This window comes from Bufo gargarizans, chromosome 1 (assembly GCF_014858855.1).
Source record: "Bufo gargarizans isolate SCDJY-AF-19 chromosome 1, ASM1485885v1, whole genome shotgun sequence".
NCBI lineage: Eukaryota > Metazoa > Chordata > Amphibia > Anura > Bufonidae > Bufo > Bufo gargarizans.
In genome coordinates, this window is record NC_058080.1 from 637,454,849 (window position 1) to 637,474,456 (window position 19,608).

General features: G+C 44.3%; 1 protein-coding gene across 1 annotated transcript in view; it reads right to left on the reverse strand.

The window, feature by feature from the left end:
* FAM81B (family with sequence similarity 81 member B) overlaps nt 1–19,608 on the reverse strand; it is an 85,072-nt gene that overhangs the window by 50,047 nt on the left and 15,417 nt on the right. Inside the window, exons 3-4 of the mRNA XM_044291341.1 lie at nt 12,894–13,131; nt 1,392–1,510 (exon numbers count right to left, since the gene is read on the reverse strand). Of these exons, the coding sequence (XP_044147276.1) occupies nt 1,392–1,510; nt 12,894–13,131 (357 nt within the window). The remainder of the gene's footprint in view (nt 1–1,391; nt 1,511–12,893; nt 13,132–19,608) is intronic.

Below are 19,608 nucleotides of genomic sequence, written 5' to 3' on the forward strand. Positions count from 1 at the left end.
TTACACGGTATACTCACCTGGCAGTGCCGGCTGCTTTTTACTTTATGGACTTTATGCACTTGCAGAGATCATCAATAGTTCAGCCATGCTGAACTCTTTGTTCTCTTTCTGATATGAAAACACTGCAGCCACCACTAGGGGGAGCTCAGTGCGAACAGATTATTCCAGCTTCTATCTCAGTCTATTTTAACTGCTTAAATTCCAATGCACTTTGCTTTCCCTAGTGGTGGCTTCAAGCAGCACCTGTTCCACTTTTTCTGAAATCAGATAAAGTGAGAGAGGCCAGGTGTGACTTTTTTATTACAATTATTTTATTAACATTTCTATCGCTTAATAAAAGCAAAAAAATAAATAAAAAATCTGAAATCTGCATTGCATGGAAGTGGTTGACGTACACGTACTAGGAAAGTGGGTGGGGCAGAAGATTTGCTATGAAGTCTGTGTACACCCCTGGGCACTGCTTCATCTCTTGTATCTTTATACATCACCCATTATATCACATGCATCTCCCACTTTTTATTTTTTTGACGTTTTCTGATCTGTATGTTATTTTTATTTAGTTTTACACAGGTTACACAGGTCGAAACAAGACACAGGTCCATCAAGTTCATCCTTTCTCAGATCAATTATACAATGTTAACTATATTATACAATGATTAATTATAACCTTCAATACTGTTCTCAGTTCTCCAAGATCTTGTAGGTGGATACTAGCTCCCATCCACTGCACACAGAAAATAGAAGAGAATCTGCTTCCCAGTTTTCTCTTACTCACTCCGAAGCAGACTCAAAATCATGGAGAACATTATATAGTGAAGTACTGACCTGTACTGAAATGTACACTGACCAAAAATATAAACGCAACGCTTTCGGTTTAGGTCCCATTTTGCATGAACTGAACTCAAAGATCTGAAACATTTTCTACATCCACAAAAGACCCATTACTTTCAAATATTGTTCACAAATCTGTCTAAATCTGTGTTAGTGAGCACTTCTCCTTTGCCGAGATAATCCATCCCACCTCACAGGTGTGGCATATCAAGGTGCTGATTAGACAGCATGAATATTGCACAGGTGTGCCATAGACTGCCCACAATAAAAGAACACTCTGAAATGTGCAGTTTGATCACACAGCACAATGCCACAGGTGTCGCACCGTTTGAGGCACTGTGCACTTGTCATGCTGACTGCAGGAATGTCTACCAGAGCTGTTGCCCGTGCATTGAATGTTCATTTCTCTACCATAAGCCGTCTCCAAAGGCGTTTCAGACAATTTGGCAGTACACCCTTGCCCATGTTCTAAAAATATATTCTGTTCTGCGTATAAAAGTAGCCGGTTCTAGAAGATATCTTGAAGTTATTTAATTACTTCCGAAATTATAGACACTGACCTGGCCACACGACCTCGCAGATCACCAATTCCAGCTAGGTGTTTCCTGTCCAGGCTTTGTACTGCGAAGCTTGTTCCTGAGCTGACTGTATCTCTAGTTCTTATCTCATTTTCCAAAACCTGCAACAATAAGAAGAGACATAAATCTCCTGAGAACATTCATTTATCAGCTATTACCACTCTCAACATTATTACACTGCATTAAATAAGCTGTTATGAGAAAACAAACGTTTGCCATAAATTCCCCAGATATGCTGTCTAATATGTAATATATTTCACTACTATTTATCATCCTCTATTGTTTCTTTGTAATGTGCTTCTTTCCATATAGCCCTTCATAACCATAACCTTCAAAGCCAATTTAGTTAAAATAATAATAAGGCCTCATGCACACGACCGTTGTTTTGGTCCTATTCACTTCAACTGGGCCGCAAAAGATGCGGACAGCACTCCGTGTGCTTTACGCATCCGTTGCTCTGTTCCATAGTCCGCAAAAAAAAATAACCTGTCCTATTCTTGTCCATTTTGCAGACAAGAATAGGCAGTTATATTAATGGCTGCCTGCGCCATTCCGCAAATTGCGGAACGCACATAGACGCCATCCATGTTTTGTGCATCCGCAATTTGCGGACCGCAAAACACACAACGGTCGTGTGCATGAGGCCTAATAATAATACAATATAGTCTAGTATATTCCTGAAGAAGACACAATCAAGACACCTGAGAGGGACCTGTGGAGAAAAGTCTGAAGCTGTATTCCATGACCATCTGATTGACTAAATATTTATAGCACTCCAGGGCAACCCCCAACCCTCCACCCCTTCGCCCCAGTTTTATTCAGAAAAACATAACATTTTAATGGTTTGTAATATACCAGGTTGGTCAAGTGAATCTAGGTAAATACTGTTTATGGAAGAAAGCAGGCATGTTTTTCTAATCCTTACCCCTTAGACTATGTATTTTTAACTCCCTTTAATGTTATAAATATACATAGTTACAGTAAGACTTTTCGTGAGCTGCACCAGTGCTCTGGAATGTGCTACCCCATACTTCTCAACATCCATAGCTTTAAATGGTTGTTCCAGCTTTTACTTGTATCCTGCTACTCGGTTCCAGCTCCATCGGTCCTGCTGTCTTTTCTACTCTTCAGTCTCTGCATGTAAAGGGACAGGGTCACGTGCCTACTGCACCCAATGACAATTGGTCATATGCAGCTTTGGGGACACGTCACCACTGTGGCCAGTCATTGGCTGGCTGCAGTTTACTTGCAGGGACCAGAGTGCGGCAAACAGTGGACAGAAGCTGGAACCAAGTGGCCAGGAGTAGGTAAGTATGCTTGACGGCAAAGGTCTGGTGGGGATAGGGAGGATTTAAAAACTTATAAAAAGCTGGAATAACTATTTAAAGGGACACTGACAGGCCCAATAACCATAATTAGCTGTACATATGCATGTACAGGTCTTCTAATGTGCATTAAAAACATATAAGTATAACCCCTGTCCACATTATGAATACAGTAAACTCGCGTTTTATAACCTGAAGTAATCGCTTTTCTTTCTGCGCAAGGGGCGGGGTTTCAGCTCCACTTGCGCCCAGCCAGCCTCAGCCCAACTGCCGTTTTGAAGCGCCCCCCAGCTCATCAATATTCACTTCGCTGGACGGCTTCTGCTGTCCCCGACCTTCCGAGATCCGGCGCATGCCCAATAGAAAGCTATGGGCATCGGACTCGCTTTCAGCTTCTGCGCATGCGCCCGGCACCCATAGCTTTCTATTGGGCATGCGCCGGATCTCGGAAGGTCGGGGACAGCAGAAGCCGCCCAGCGAAGTGAATATTAATGAGCTGGGCGGCGCTTCAAAACTGCGGTTGGGCTGATGCTGGCTGGGCGCAAGAGAAGCTGAAACCCCGCCCCTTGGGCAGAAAGAACAGCGATTAGTTCAGGTTATAAAACGTGAGTTTACTGTATTCATAATGTGGACAGGGGTTATACTTATATGTTTTTAATGCACATTAGAAGACCTGTGCATGGATATGTACAGCTAATTATGGTTATTGGGTCTGTCGGAGTCCCTTTAACCCCTTAAGGACCGAGGACGTACCGGTACGCCCTATTTCCCGAGTCCTTAAGGACCGAGGACGTACCGGTACGTCCTGACTTAAAATCTGCATTCCGGCGCCGCAGGGGTTAATCGGAACGGGACGCCGGCTGAAATCATTCAGCCGGCATCCCGTAACAACGCAGGGGGGGGTCATTGGACCCCCCCGTATCGGCGATCGCAGAAAACCGCAGGTCAATTCAGACCTGCGGTTTTCTGCGTTTCCGGTCCATTCGGGTGTCCTGTGACCCGATGAACCGGAAAAAGACTGCGATCGGTGGCGTAATTTTACACCACCAATCGCAGTCCGAGGATTTGCAGAGGCGGAGCTGGCCCTGGTGCTGAACGCCGCTGTCCAGGGTGCTGATTGGTGCAGGGGAGAGAGGCGCGAGATTCAAACTTCCTGCGCTCCTCTCTCCCCTCCTCTTCCTGTCCAGCACCCTGACCGTGCAGCATCGTCCAGCACCAGCTCCTGTGTCCCCCTAAATCGGCATCCATCACCCTCCTGCACCCATCGCCACCCAGGTAGGTTAGGGTCAGTGAGGGAGAGGCACCGTTAGGCAGGGAAAGAAGGGAAAAGTTAGAAAAAAAACAAAAAAAAAAAACACATTTATTCCAAACTTTTTTTTTTACAACTTTCAGACCCCAGACCCCACGCCACTTGCCCCCCCCGCATCCCCCCCACCACCAGCCCCCCCCCCCCACCACCAGCCCCCCCCCCCCCACCCACCAACCCCCTCCCCCCACCACCAGACCCTTCCCCCACCACCACATTTTTTTTTTTCTGCGTGCGCTGACTGGCCGGCACTTTTTAGCGTCCGTCCACTGTTAGCGCATCGCCCGCCCCACCACCCCACCGACCGCTGATCAGCGTTGAACCGCAGATCAGCAAGTTTGAACTTTTTTTTTTTTTTTTTTTCCTAACACATTTTTTTTGCCTGGACTTTTTAGTACGTGAACACCCGTGCCCCCACACACACGCACATAGAATAAAGGTTTACACGCACGCACATACACACGCACACACACACACCCATGGCCCGCCGGGTGTTCTCAGCCGAGGAGGCATATGCCCAGATTGCCTCCGACTCTGAGAGCCCCAGTGAGGATGAGGATGACCCCACGTTCCTTTTGTCATCCGCATCCTCCTCATCATCATCGGATGACGATGAGCCACCAAGGCAGCGGAGACGCCGCCAGGCGGAGCCAGGGGCCACACATGCTAGGGATCCTGTGGCCCACCCTAGTACGAGCCGCCCTGGGGTTCGTACTGGTTTCCCGGCCCACCAAATAAGTTCACCGGAGCCCCCTGCCGATGAACTTAGCTGGTGTCCCCCAGTGGACTTTGAGCCTGAGATTCCGGATTTCGCTGGCAATCCTGGAATCCAGATTCCCACAGTGGGGTTTACTGAAATAGACTTTTTTAGTTTTTTTTTCAGTAACCCACTGGTGAATTTGATGGTGGAGCAGACGAATCTGTACGCCCAACAGTTCGTCGCTCAAAACCCAGGCTCAGTTTTGGCTAGACCCGGTGGCTGGACGCCGGTCAGTGCAGCCGAGATGAGGACATTTTGGGGCCTCGTGCTGCATATGGGTCTAGTCCAAAAACCCAGTGTCAGGCAATACTGGAGTGGGGACGTCCTATACCAGACCCCACTGTACAGTATGGTCATGACACGTCACCGGTTTGAGGCCATCCGGAAATGTCTGCATTATTCCGATAATGCAGCATGTCCCCCCCGAGGTGATCCTGCCTATGACCGGCTGTACAAGATACGGCCGGTCATCGATCACTTTGGGGCCACATTTCAGCAGGCCTACGTACCTGGAAGGGAGGTCGCGGTTGATGAGTCTCTCGTTGCGTTCAAGGGGAGACTCAGTTTCCGCCAATACATTCCCACAAAGCGGGCGAGGTATGGCGTGAAGCTATACAAAATTTGTGAGAGTACCTCAGGGTACACTTACAAATTTCGTGTGTACGAGGGGCGAGATTCCCGGATTCAACCACCAGAATGTCCCCCCACTCTGGGTGTTACCGGGAAACTCGTGTGGGACCTTATGTACCCACTGCTGGATAAGGGTTACCACTTGTACGTGGACAACTTTTATACCAGCATTCCCTTGTTCAGGTCCCTTGCCGCCAGATCCACGTTCGCTTGTGGGACCGTGCGGAAAAATCAACGCGGCCTCCCTGCCTACCCCCTCCAGGTACCTATCCCCAGGGGTGAGACCCGTGCACTTACCAGTGGAAACCTGTTGCTGGTCAGGTATAAGGACAAGAGGGATGTCCTTATGCTGTCCACAATCCACGGTAACAGCACCACCCCAGTCCCTGTGCGAGGTACCGCGGCAACGGTCCTCAAGCCCGATTGTATCGTCGACTACAATCGGTATATGGGAGGAGTTGATCTCTCTGATCAAGTCCTCACGCCATATAACGCCATGCGCAAAACCCGGGCATGGTACAAAAAAGTTGCGGTCTACATGGTGCAGGTTGCCATGTACAACTCTTTTGTACTATCCCGAAGCGCTGGCAGCACAGGGACATTCCTCCAATTCTATGAGGCAGTCCTCAAAGACCTGATCTTTTTGGACCGGGAAAGAGCAGGCCGGAGTACCTCGGGAACTGGAGGCGCCCGGATCGTCCCTGGCCAACACTTTCCAGGTGTGGTCCCCCATACTGGAAAGAAGGGACGAACCCAAAAAAAGTGCAGAGTGTGTCACAAGAGGGGGATACGGAAGGACACCACAACTCAATGTGACACGTGCCCCGATCATCCGGGCCTCTGCATTATCGATTGCTTCAGGGAGTATCACACTTCCATGGAGTACTAAATTTTTATAATCCCCAACAGTTCACTAGAGAACATAAAACACTATGGCTCTCAGACTTTGGAGACACGAAAACAATTTTTCTTTCCCCAAAAAATATTAGTTTTAGTGCAGGCATCCTCAAACTGCGGCCCTCCAGATGTTGTAAAACTATAACTCCCAGCATGCCCAGACAACCTACAGCCATCATCAGGGCATGGTGGGAATTGTAGTTTTACAACATCTGGAGGGCCGCAGTTTTAGGATGCCTGCTTAGTGTCTCCAAAGTCTGAGAGCCATACATATTGGGCATCGTCGCGTGCGTAAAAGTCGTCGCTATAAAAATAACTTTTTACCAAACGCCTCGGATGAACGGTGTTAAAAATATAAAATAAAAACGGTGCCAAAACACCTATTTTTGGGCAAAATTTAAATTTAAATCCATTTTGCCGGTAATAAAGCAAGGGTTAACAGCCAAACAAAACTAAACATTTATTGCCCCAATTCTGTAGTTTGCAGAAACACCCCATATGTGGTCGTAAATGGCTATATAGCCGCACGGCAGGGCATAGAACGAAGGGAACTCCATACGGTTTCTGGAAGGCAGATTTTGATGGACAGTTTTTTTTTTTTACACCATGTCCCATTAGAAGCCCCCCCTGATGTAGCCTAGACTAGAAACTCCAAAAAAGTGACCCCATCTAAGAAACTACACCCCTCAAGGTATTCAAAAATTACTTTACAAACTATGTTAACCCTTTAGGTGTTCCACAAAACTAAATAGCGAATGTAGAAACAATTTTAGTATTACATTTTTTTGTTACATTGCCTCAAAAAAGAGTAATATAGAGCAACCAAAAATCAAATTTACCCCAAAAATTGTCCCAAAACAACAACCACCTTATCCCGTAGTTTCCTAGATGGGGTCACTTTTATGGAGTTTCTACTCTAGGGGTGCATCAGGGGGCTTGAAAGGGTACATGGTGTAAATAAACCAGTCCAGCAAAATCTGCCTTCCAAAAACCGTATGGCGTTCCCCTTCTTCTATGTCCTGCCGTTTAGCCAAACAGTAGTTTACGACCACATATGGGGTGTTTTTGCAAACTACAGAATCAGGGCAACCCATTTTGAGTGTTGTTTGGCAGTTAACCCTTGTTTTACTCCTGGAAAAAATTGATTATATTGGAAAATTTTCCAAAAAATAGAAATTTCTAAATTGTTTCTCCATCTGCCATTAACTCTTGTGGAACACCTAAAGGGTTAACAAAGTTTGTAAACCCAGTTTTGAATACCTTGAGGGGTGTACTTTCTTAGATGGAGTCACTTTTTTGAAATTTCTATTCTAGGGGTGCAACAGGGGGCTTCAAATGGGACATGGTATAAACAAAACCAGTCCTGCAAAATCTGCCTTCCAAAACCCATATGGTGTTCCCCTCCTTCTATGTGCTACCGTTCGGCCAAACAGTAGTTTACGACCACATATGGGGTGTTTTTGCAAACTACAGAATCAGGGCAACCCATTTTGAGTGTTGTTTGGCAGTTAACCCTTGTTTTACTCCTGGAAAAAATTGATTATATTGGAAAATTTTCCAAAAAATAGAAATTTCAAAATTGTTTCTCCATCTGCCATTAACTCTTGTGGAACACCTAAAGGGTTAACAAAGTTTGTAAACCCAGTTTTGAATACCTTGAGGGGTGTACTTTCTTAGATGGAGTCACTTTTTTGAAATTTCTATTCTAGGGGTGCAACAGGGGGCTTCAAATGGGACATGGTATAAACAAAACCAGTCCTGCAAAATCTGCCTTCCAAAACCCATATGGTGTTCCCCTCCTTCTATGTGCTACCGTTCGGCCAAACAGTAGTTTACGACCACATATGGGGTGTTTCTGCAAACTACAGATTCAGGGCAACCCATTTTGAGTGTTGTTTGGCAGTTAACCCTTGTTTTACTCCTGGAAAAAATTGATTATATTGGAAAATTTTCCAAAAAATAGAAATTTCAAAATTGTTTCTCCATCTGCCATTAACTCTTGTGGAACACCTAAAGGGTTAACAAAGTTTGTAAACCCAGTTTTGAATACCTTGAGGGGTGTACTTTCTTAGATGGAGTCACTTTTTTGAAATTTCTATTCTAGGGGTGCAACAGGGGGCTTCAAATGGGACATGGTATAAACAAAACCAGTCCTGCAAAATCTGCCTTCCAAAACCCATATGGTGTTCCCCTCCTTCTATGTGCTACCGTTCGGCCAAACAGTAGTTTACGACCACATATGGGGTGTTTCTGCAAACTACAGAATCAGGGCAACCCATTTTGAGTGTTGTTTGGCAGTTAACCCTTGTTTTACTCCTGGAAAAAATTGATTATATTGGAAAATTTTCCAAAAAATAGAAATTTCAAAATTGTTTCTCCATCTGCCATTAACTCTTGTGGAACACCTAAAGGGTTAACAAAGTTTGTAAACCCAGTTTTGAATACCTTGAGGGGTGTACTTTCTTAGATGGAGTCACTTTTTTGAAATTTCTATTCTAGGGGTGCAACAGGGGGCTTCAAATGGGACATGGTATAAACAAAACCAGTCCTGCAAAATCTGCCTTCCAAAACCCATATGGTGTTCCCCTCCTTCTATGTGCTACCGTTCGGCCAAACAGTAGTTTACGACCACATATGGGGTGTTTCTGCAAACTACAGAATCAGGGCAACCCATTTTGAGTGTTGTTTGGCAGTTAACCCTTGTTTTACTCCTGGAAAAAATTGATTATATTGGAAAATTTTCCAAAAAATAGAAATTTCAAAATTGTTTCTCCATCTGCCATCAACTCTTGTGGAAGACCTAAAGGGTTAATAAAGTTTGAAAAAACAGTTTTGAATACCTTGAGGGGTGTAGTTTCTAGAATGGGGTCATTTTTGGGAGGTTTCTATTATCTAAGCCTCACAATATGACTGCAAACCTGAACTGGTCCATAAAAAGTGGGATTTTGAAGATTTCTCAAAAATTTCAAATTTTGCTTCTAAACTTCTAAGCATTGTAACATCCCCAAAAAATAAAATATCATTCCCAAAACAATTCAAACATGAAGTAGACATATGGGGAATGTAAAGTCATCACAATTTTTGGGGGTATTACTATGTATTACAGAAGTAGAGAAACTGAAACTTTGAAATTTGCTAATTTTTCAAAATTTTTGGTAAAAAATGTATTTTTTTATGCAAAAAAATTAACTTTTTTGACCCAATTTTAGCAGTGTCATGAAGTACAATATGTGACGAAAAAACAATCTCAGAACGGCCTGGGTAAGTCGAAGCGTTTTAAAGTTATGAGCACTTAAAGTGACACTGGTCAGATTTGCAAAAAATGGCCTGGTCCTTAAGGTGAAAATGAGCCTGGTCCTTAAGGGGTTAAGCTTGCCCTAAAAATGCATGTTCTTAAAGGGGTTCTCCAGGAATACTGATTTTGTGCAAGTGCCCGTAGCCTGCATCTGTAAACATAAGACCCATACTTACCTGCTCCCTGCCACTCCGGTCCTCCGTGATGCCTCCTCTGTGGCCATGTTCCAGTCCATGCCTTGTTTCCTTCCATCAGCACATCACCGCTGAAGCTAGTCATTGGCTGCAGTGAAGCATGTGACTGTGACCATGCAGTGCTGAAAGTAAACAGTGCCGGGGATCGGAACATGGACACAGAGGACCGGAGTGGCGGAGAGCAGGTAATTTTGAATCTTCTGTTTATGAAGGCAGGCTGGTGGCACTTCCCAGAGACCCCATTTAAGTTGGCCTATCACATTTCCTAATCCAAGAGCCCTTTTACTCAGACCAAGGATAAAGCCAAATACCAGGAATAAATGTTTGTACGAATGCTCTTTAGTAATAATTGGTCTGTGTAAATGGGCCACCAATCATCAGTTTGTCGACTGGATGCATCTTTCATGTGGGGAAGAAAACCAGAGCACCCAGAGGAAACCCACGCAAGGTACCAGTGCTAACCACTGAGCCACCATTCTACCAACAGTACAGAAGACAAACAAAATAGTATGGGGATGAATAGTATGTGTAGTACTGATCATTCATCTCCATACAGCAGCATCATTTCTACATGCAAAGGCATGACCAGGAATTAACGTTCCTCATTCCCGATGATTACCAGCTCTATAGGCCCCTGTAAAAGAGCCCTACCTCTTCTCCAGTTACCCCCTTGTATATTATTCCTCAAATCTGATGCTTCATCCAGCAGTAACCCCACACACCTTGGCTGGATTCTTGTACAAACCACTTTTTATCCTCAGATTGGTAGAGGTCAAACACCTTCACAAATCAGCTGTTCTAATCAGCCGCTGACACCGGAAACTACTGGAGCTTAGCGCCTATTCAATTGAATGGGAGCTGAGCTGCAGGAACCCGGCACAGCCACTACACAGTGAATGGAGCTTCTGCCTCCATCCACTCGACATTTCTGGCACCAGCTGCTGTAAACAGTTGATCGTGGGGGTTATCTATCTGATACTGATAACCTATCCTGGGGATAGGTCAAAAATATATAGGACAACCCCTTTCATATTAGAAGATGTGCATACAGTCTATGAAAATGTGTAGAAAAAAAATTACAACAAACAAAACGTATTTATTTAAGGATGTGTATACTAATAGAGGAGAAATAAATCTAAAATGCAAAAAATGACTATAACACCTACAATATAATTGTAAAATAAAATGCTAAAAATAGTTTTCTGTTCAATTTTGCTTACAATGAATCTCAGAATTAGGGCTTTTCACACAAACGTGTGAAGCGCGTGCCCTTGCTGTGGACCGCAAATTGCGGTCCGCAATGCACGGGCACCGTCCGTGGGGCAGGCACATGGGAATCGCAGACCCATTCACTTGAATGGGTCCGCGATCTTTCCGTTCTGCAAAAAGAGCAAGTTCTATCTTTTTGCAGTGCGGAAGCACAGAACGGAAGAACAGAAAGTGCTCCGTAGTGCTTCAGTAGTGTTCCGTTCCGTTCTTCTGTTCCGCATCTCCGGATTTGCAGACCCATTGAAATGAATGGGTCTGCATCCGTGATGTGGAATGGCCACGGAACGGTGCCCATGTTTTGCCAATCCGCAAATGTGGTCCGCAATACGGCAACAGGCATCACACGTTCGTGTGAACGAGCCCTTAGGCTATGTTCAAACTTCGGCCTCTTTCACATGGGCGTTGCAGAAAAAGGTGCGGGTACGTTGCGGGAACATACGCGATTTTTCCACGCGAGTGCAAAACATTGTAATGCGTTTTGCACGCGCGTGAGAAAAATCGGCATGTTTGGTACCCAAACCCGAACTTCTTCACAGAAGTTCAGGCTTGGGATCGGTGTTCTGTAGATTGTATTATTTTCCCTTATAACATGGTTATAAGGTAAAATAATAGCATTCTGAATACAGAATGCATAGTACAATAGCGCTGGAGGGGTTAAAAAAAATGTTTTTTTTTTAAACTCACCTTAATCCACTTGCTCGCGCAGCCCGGCTTCTCTTCTGTGCTGTGTACAGGAAAACGACCTGTGGTGATGTCACTCCGGTCATCACATGGTCCATCACATGATCCATCACCATGGTAAAAGATCATGTGATGGACCATGTGATGACCGTAGTGACATTACCACAGGTCCTTTTCCTGTACACAGCACAGAAGGGAAGCTGGGCTGCGCGAGCAAGTGGATTAAGGTGATTTAAATCATTTTTTATTTTTTTTTAACCCCTCCAGCGCTATTTTACTTTGCATTCTGTATTCAGAATGCTATTATTTTCCCTTATAACCATGTTATAAGGGAAAATAATACAGATCGGGTCCCCATCCCGATCGTCTCCTAGCAACCGTGCGTGAAAATCGCACCGCATCCGCACTTGCTTGCGGATGCTTGCGATTTTCACGCAGCCCCATTCACTTCTATGGGGCCTGCGTTGCGTGAAAAACGCACAAAATAGAGCTTGCTGCGATTTTCACGCAACGCACAAGTAATGCGTGAAAATCACCGCTCATGTGAACAGCCCCATAGAAATGAATGGGTCCTGATTCAGTGCGGGTGCAATGCGTTCAACTCACGCATTGCACCCACGCGGAAAACTCGCCTGTGTGAAAGGGGCCTTAAAGGGATTGTCCAAGTTATTTTTATTGATGACCTATAATCATGATTGGTCATCAATATCAGATCAGCAGGGGTCTGATACCCGGCACCCCACCGATCAGCTGTTTAAGAGAAGGCGCGCACCAAATGCCAGCACTGCCTACTCATCATTGTTTACCTGCTAGCCATAGCATTCGCAACGTGTAATTACACCTAAGCCGTCCTATTAATTTCAATGGGGTGGCTCGTGTCTATACACTTGTGGGATAGTATAGGTCATCAATAAAAATAACTTTGACAACCCCTTTAAAATAATGACAGAAACCATGACAGAAATGCCGCACCCGTGACATGCTGTACACCCGACAGTCCCCATTGACTTATAATGTGGTCCACTGGGGTTCCGTAGTAATGCTCATTTTTGATGAGAAAAATAGCACTGTATGTATGCTATTCGAACAGAGCCTACGTTATGCTCATTCAGTTAGCGATATCATACCTCTATATCTTTGCCCAGTTGCTTGACTATTTGTATGACTGTCTGCATGTGATTTTCAAGCAAGCGTTGGGCCATTAAGTCCCAGTTCTGACCACGGTTTCCTCGCAGCATGGATACATCTTCTTTTATCTTGAAGGCTTGATCTAGGAGAATAGTAGTGGTCTTTTCTTGATTTACTAATCTGTCTTCTAATAACTCCACTCGATGCCCCGGAATTGCAGGCAAGAAAGACTGCCCCCTAAATGCAAGGAATAGTGAGAAATAAACGGGTATGATCAGAATATGTATGTTATATGTACCTATTGGGACCTTCACTTAAAACTATATCTCTTGTCATGATAACTGATCTACACATAATCTGCCACATTATCCATGCTACGGCTCATGCACACAAACATTTTTTTTTTCGTGTCCATTCCGGGGTTTTTTGTAGACCGTATGTGAAACCATTCACTTCAATGGGGCAACAAAAAAAAAAAATGGAAATGACTCTGTGTGCATCCTGTTTCCGTATGGCCTCATGCACACGACCAATGTGTGTTTTGCGGTCCGCAAATTGCGGATCCGCAAAACACGGATGGTGTCCATGTGCGTTCCGCAATTTGCGGAACGACACGGACAGCCATTGATATAACTGCCTATTCTTTTCCGAGAACGAACAAGAATAGGACAGGTTATATTTTTTTTGCGGACCACGGAACGGTGCTGTCCGCATCTTTTGCGGTCCCATTGAAGTGAATGGGTCCGTATCCAAGCCGCAAAAACTGTGGCTCGGATGTGGACCAAAACAACGTTCGTGTGCATGAGGCCTATGTCTAATGCTGTTCTGCCAAAAAATAGAGCATCTCCTATTATTGTAGGACAAAAAAGAAATAAACAGCACACACTTTCAGGGGCCTGCGACCAAGGTCCCAAATGCATATATGGAAGAAAAAAGGCAGCACTCCAGGGACAGTGATGAATAAAGCGGATGGTTTATTGACCCATCTAGCAGCAACGTTTCAGCTCTCTCTATGGAGATTTTGTTCAGCTGAATAACAAAATCCATAATTAATTGATGAAGTGCAAAATAAATCGCAAATAAGACATTAAAAACATAATTCATCTATCTAACCACAATGGTATCATAATTCATCAATCGTGATCTCATATAAAGTGCATATCATGGTAAAAAACTGTGACAGTGTTAGTAAAAGTACATGATTGTCAATAAAAATATACAAAGTGCTCAGTAGGTGTCAATAACAACTTGATTAAAACCTTAAAAACATGTGGAGTCGTCACATTCAGTCATGATGACATGATGGACCTGCTTGGCGTCCCGAAAAGCAGCCTGCGCATGCGCCGCTGTTCGTGCTCTTGTGAGACACGAAAACGTGCGTCAGAGGTATGGGAACCACATGAAAAATGGCCACTTGCTCACTTGTATGTAGGGCGCATGCTCTTGCCCTTACAGGCCGGCACGCCCCTTTTCTTCCGTGGGAATCATACAAAAATATACAATAAATCAATCAAGGCTCCACAGTAAATGCAGACTGTCACTGGTCGGAACACAGAAGACCCACAAGTGATCATCAGTCTCCGTGTCTGTGTGTCTGTTGTGGGGGGCGTTGCGGATAGTCAAACCGCACTCCCTCTCCTCCAGACCTGCCAGCATCTCTGCATCCATGTTGATCTCCCAAGGGTATCTAGAGAACATCCAAGAAACTACTTGAAAGTATCCCCAACACCAATGAGGGCTGGGCATCAGGGTGTCACCTTTGTGCGATCCCGGGCACCCACCCAATTCAAGGGAGTAGCATGGACCATCATGTCATCATGACCGAATGTTTTAATTAAGTTGTTATCGAAACCTACTGAGCACTATGTATATTTTTATTGACAATCATGTATTTTTACTAAGGGTACTTTCACACTAGCGTTTTTCTTTTCCGCCACTGAGTTCCGTCACAGGGGCTCTATACCGGAAAAGAACTGATCAGGCATATCCCCATGCATTCTGAATGGTGAGTAATCCATCCGTTCAAGATGCATCAGGATGTCTTCAGTTCAGTCATTATGACTGATCAGGCAAAAGAGAAAACCGTAGCATGCTGCGGTTTTATCCCCGGCGAAAAAAACTGAAGACTTGCCTGAATGCCGGCATCTTTTTCCATAGGAATGTATTAGTGCCGGATCCGGCATTCAAAATACTGGAATGCCGGATCCGTCCTTCCGGTCTGCGCATGTGCAGACCTTTAAAAATGAGAAAAAAAATAAATACCAGATCCGTTTTGCCTGATGTCACCGGAAAAACGGATCCGGTATTGCAATGCATTTTTCTGACTAATCAGGCATTTTTCAGACTGATCGGGATCCTGATCAGTCTGAAAAATGCCTGATCAGTCAGAAAAAATGACATGCGTTTGCATACAGTTTGCCTGATCAGGCAGGCAGTTCAGGCAACGGAACTGCCTGCTGGAATCAAACAACGCAAGTGTGAAAGTACCCTAAGGCCCCTTTCACAGGAGCGAGTATTCCGCGCGGGTGCGATGCGTGAGTTGAACGCATTGCACCCGCACTGAATCCTGACCCATTCATTTCTATGGGCTGTTCACATGAGCGGTGATTTTCACGCATCACTTATGCGTTGCGTGAAAATCGCAGCATGCTCCTCTTTGTGCGTTGCGGTGCGATAATCCACGCAACGCAGGCCCCATAGAAGTGATTGGGGTTGCGTGAAAATCGCAAACATCCGCAAGCAAGTGCGGATGCGGTGCGATTTTCACGCATGGGTTCTAGGTGACAGTCTATTCACTGTATTATTTTCCCTTATAACATGGTTATAAGGGAAAATAATAGCATTCTGACTACAGAATACATAGTATAATAGTGCTGGAGGGGTTAAAAAAATAAAAAAGTTAACTCACCTTATCCTCTTGTTCGCGTAGTTTGTTCCCGGTCTGTTCTTTGCTAGCTGTGGGCTTGGGCTAAAGGACCTTTGATGACGTCAGATCACATGCTCCATCACCACGGTGATGGACCATGTGATTGGAGCATGTGATCTGACGTCATCAAAGGTCCTTTAGCCCAAGCCCACAGCTAGCAAAGAACAGACCGGGAACAAACTACGCGAACAAGAGGATAAGGTGAGTTAACTTTTTTATTTTTTAACCCTTCCAGCACTATTATACTATGCATTCTGTAGTCAGAATGCTATTATTTTCTCTTATAACCATGTTATAAGGGAAAATAATACAATCTTCAGAACATCAATCCCAAGCCCGAACTTCTGTGAAGAAGTTCGGGTTTGGGTACCAAACATACGCGATTTTTCTCACGTGAGTGCAAAACGCATGACAATGTTTTGCACTCGCGCTGAAAAATTGCGCATTTTCCCGCAACGCACCCGGCTCTTATCCGGGCAAAAAACATGACGCCCGTGTGAAAGGGGCCTTACACTGTCACAGTTTTTTACCATGATATGCACTTTATATGAGAGCACGATTGGATTATGATACCATCGTGGTTAGATAGATGAATTATGTTTTTAATGTCTTATTTGCGATTTATTTTGCACTTCATCAATTCATTATGGATTTTCATTATGTAAATTGTTTTCACTATTTATGTATGGCACTATGCACATGTTATTCAGCTGGACAAAGGCTCCATAGAGAGAGCTGAAACGTTGCTGCTAGATGGGTCAATAAACCATCCACTTTATTCGTACTATTCCTGGAGTGCTGCCTTTTTTCTTCTATATGTCCTATTATTGTCCGCATTATGTTCCCTTCTGCAAAATGTGGAATGCACAAGGTCTCTAGGATCCGCAATTCACAGACTGCAAAACATCCAACAGTCGGGTGCATGAGCCCTTAGCAGATGTGTTGCAGTAGGACTGTCACTGAGTTTTTTTGCTAACAAAATTTACATGTATAGGAGAGTAGCAGACATTTTTGTAACAAATTTGCCACATGTGAACCTGGCCTTAGAGTGAGTTTGGGCGCGACAGAATAAAATCTGCAGCATTCAGTAGCTGTATTCATTTTGCCATGGATTTAAAGGGACACTGACAGGCCCTATACACATATTTCGATATTCCTATGCAGTCATAGATCTGTTAAAGTGTATTCCAATGATATAAGAGTACCCCCCGCCCGCATTGTAAACCATGCAAAAACAACTGTATATTCAGCTGTCAATCACATTTCTTTATGCCCAAGGGGCGTTTTTCCTCATACCTTTGTGCCCAGCCGCGCCCCAACTGTCGTTTCCTACCGCCGCCCAGCTCATTATTATTCACTGTGCTGGGCGGCTCTTACATTCCCCGATCCTGTCAGTTCCCGCGCATGCCCGATAGATACTTATGGGCATCGGCCTCAATCGGATCATCTGTGCATGCGCCAGATACCTGTATCCGGCACCCTCCCAAGCCTGAAATTGAATGCGCCTGCGTCCCGTTTTCTTCTATGCTGCGGTCTCCTGCTGCGCCTGCGCCGGGTCTCTCCCTATTTTACTTAGCATTCTGTATTAAGAATGCTATTATTTTTCCTTATAACCATGTTATAAGGGAAAATAATAACATTTATAAAACACCTATCCCAAACCCGAACTTCTGTGAAGAAGTCCGGGTTCGGGTCTGGGTACCAAACATGGCGATATTTCTCACGCACATGCAAAATGCATTAAAACGCTTTGCACTTGCGGGGAAAAATCGTGCATTTTCCCGCAACGCACCCACATCTTTTCCCGCACATCACCAGCAACGCCGGTGTGAAAGAGGGCTAAGAATTCCGTTATGGATTCTGCTACCACGGACCATAAGTTATTCTTAGATAACCCGAACCGTGTTCCACGGACGTCTGCATGAGGCTTTCGTTGTGATCATCTCCTTTTCTACTGGAGGTTAAAACTTGGTCAGGACTCTACCCTCTAAAGCAGGGTTGCTCAACCTGCGGCCCTCCAGCTGTTGCAAAACTACAATTCCCAGCATGCCCTAATAGCTGTAGGCTGTCCAGGCATGCTGGGAGTTGTAGTTTTGCAACAGCTGGAGGACCGCAGGTTGAACATTCCTGCTCTAAAGGAACAACTTTTAGCAAATGAATCAGTGGGAAAATGGCGGAAACCCTTCTGTCCTGTGTGGGGAGCCTGGTTTGATCCTTGCTATGTGGCCCTTACTTCTCTATGTACACCACTGCTTAAAGGGGTTGTGCCAAGTTTTGAAGCGTATCTTTGACAGCCCCATAAAGAATGAATGAAGCAACGCATACCAAACTCTCTATTAGATTGGGAAAATTCAACAATCCCGGTTTCCTTGGCTTTTAGATACTTGTTTCTGTTTTGCTGCTTGAAGATAGCACAGCTCATCTATCAGGTTAAGTAAAATAATTGTGGAATTCATCAGGGTGGCTGGAACTGTGATGGAGCTAATGAGGATCTAAATTAATTGTGCTGAGTTTTCAGACTTTTGAGCTGAAGGAGGTGATAGGAAAAAAAACAATTATCACTATAAAATGGTTTCACATAATGGGGGTCTTTTATCAAAGACTGCATTTTTAGGCCGTTCTCTGATAGCACCTGCTCTGCCAGAGGAAGTGCCTAATTAATGACAAGGCACAGGCCTCCTCCTAAATTAGGTGCGTCTCCGGCAGTCAGTGCGCCTGGAGTGAAAACTGTCCCAGTCCCTGACTGAAGTAGTCTTCGCTGCTTTGTGTTGGCTGTTTCCAGGTGCAAATGTTAGTAAATTTCTGGGGCCAATGCCCCGGCCCTCGCCACACCCAAGTGGCGAGGATGGCATTTAAAAATGCTAAAAACTGTTGTTGTTGTTGTAGTAGCAATTTTAGTAAATGACCCCCAATGTTTTGTTTATTTGTAGCAAATAACACAGCGACCAGTTCTTACACGTTGACCAATATGAAATTTTAAAATGCCTTAGGTTACTTTCACACTTGCGTTGTTAATTCCGGTATTGAGAACAAGCAGATGATCTCAATACTAGAGTTAAATGGATCCGTTTTGATTTTGCACATCAGGATGCATCCATTAGGAAGCGGTTGTGTGAAATCGAAACAGAAAAAACGGAGCAGTCGCTAAATACACTGAAATTCAATGGCTGATGAATCAATTTTTTTTGTCTCCTAAAAAAAAATTGGATCCATCACCATTGACTTACATTGTTTTCAGTGACGGATCCGTTTTTCAAAGTTTTTATGAACAGACACAAAACCACAGCTTGCAGCAGTTTTCTGTCCGGTCAAAGGACGGAGTGCTAATGGAACGGAAGACATCCTGATAAATTAGGACTATATTTTTTCCAGTATTGAGCTCCTCTGCCGAATCGCAATACAGGAAAACAACAACAGAAGTGTGAAAGTAGCCTTACAAACGTTGCTTTTTTATAGTGGTGTTTTATTATAGTTTCCTTGTGTTTTTTGCTCCCTTGCCTTTTTTATTTTATTTTTTTTTATTTTTTTTATTGCAGCATGCGCTCGGTGTGCCATTATTTAGACTTCACATAGGAAAAATATTTTCTCAATAGAAAAAAAAAAGTCTGAAAAAAATGCAAGAAAAATACTATGGGGGTCATTTACTGTACTGAAATACACCTTAATTAGACGTATTTCAGGCGCAGATGGTGCATGAATTCCATGGAGGACTTTTACAAGCCAAAATCGTGTAAAGAAAAATTCTGTGTTCGTGATGACATCAGTGATAAAATGATCAGTGTTTCATC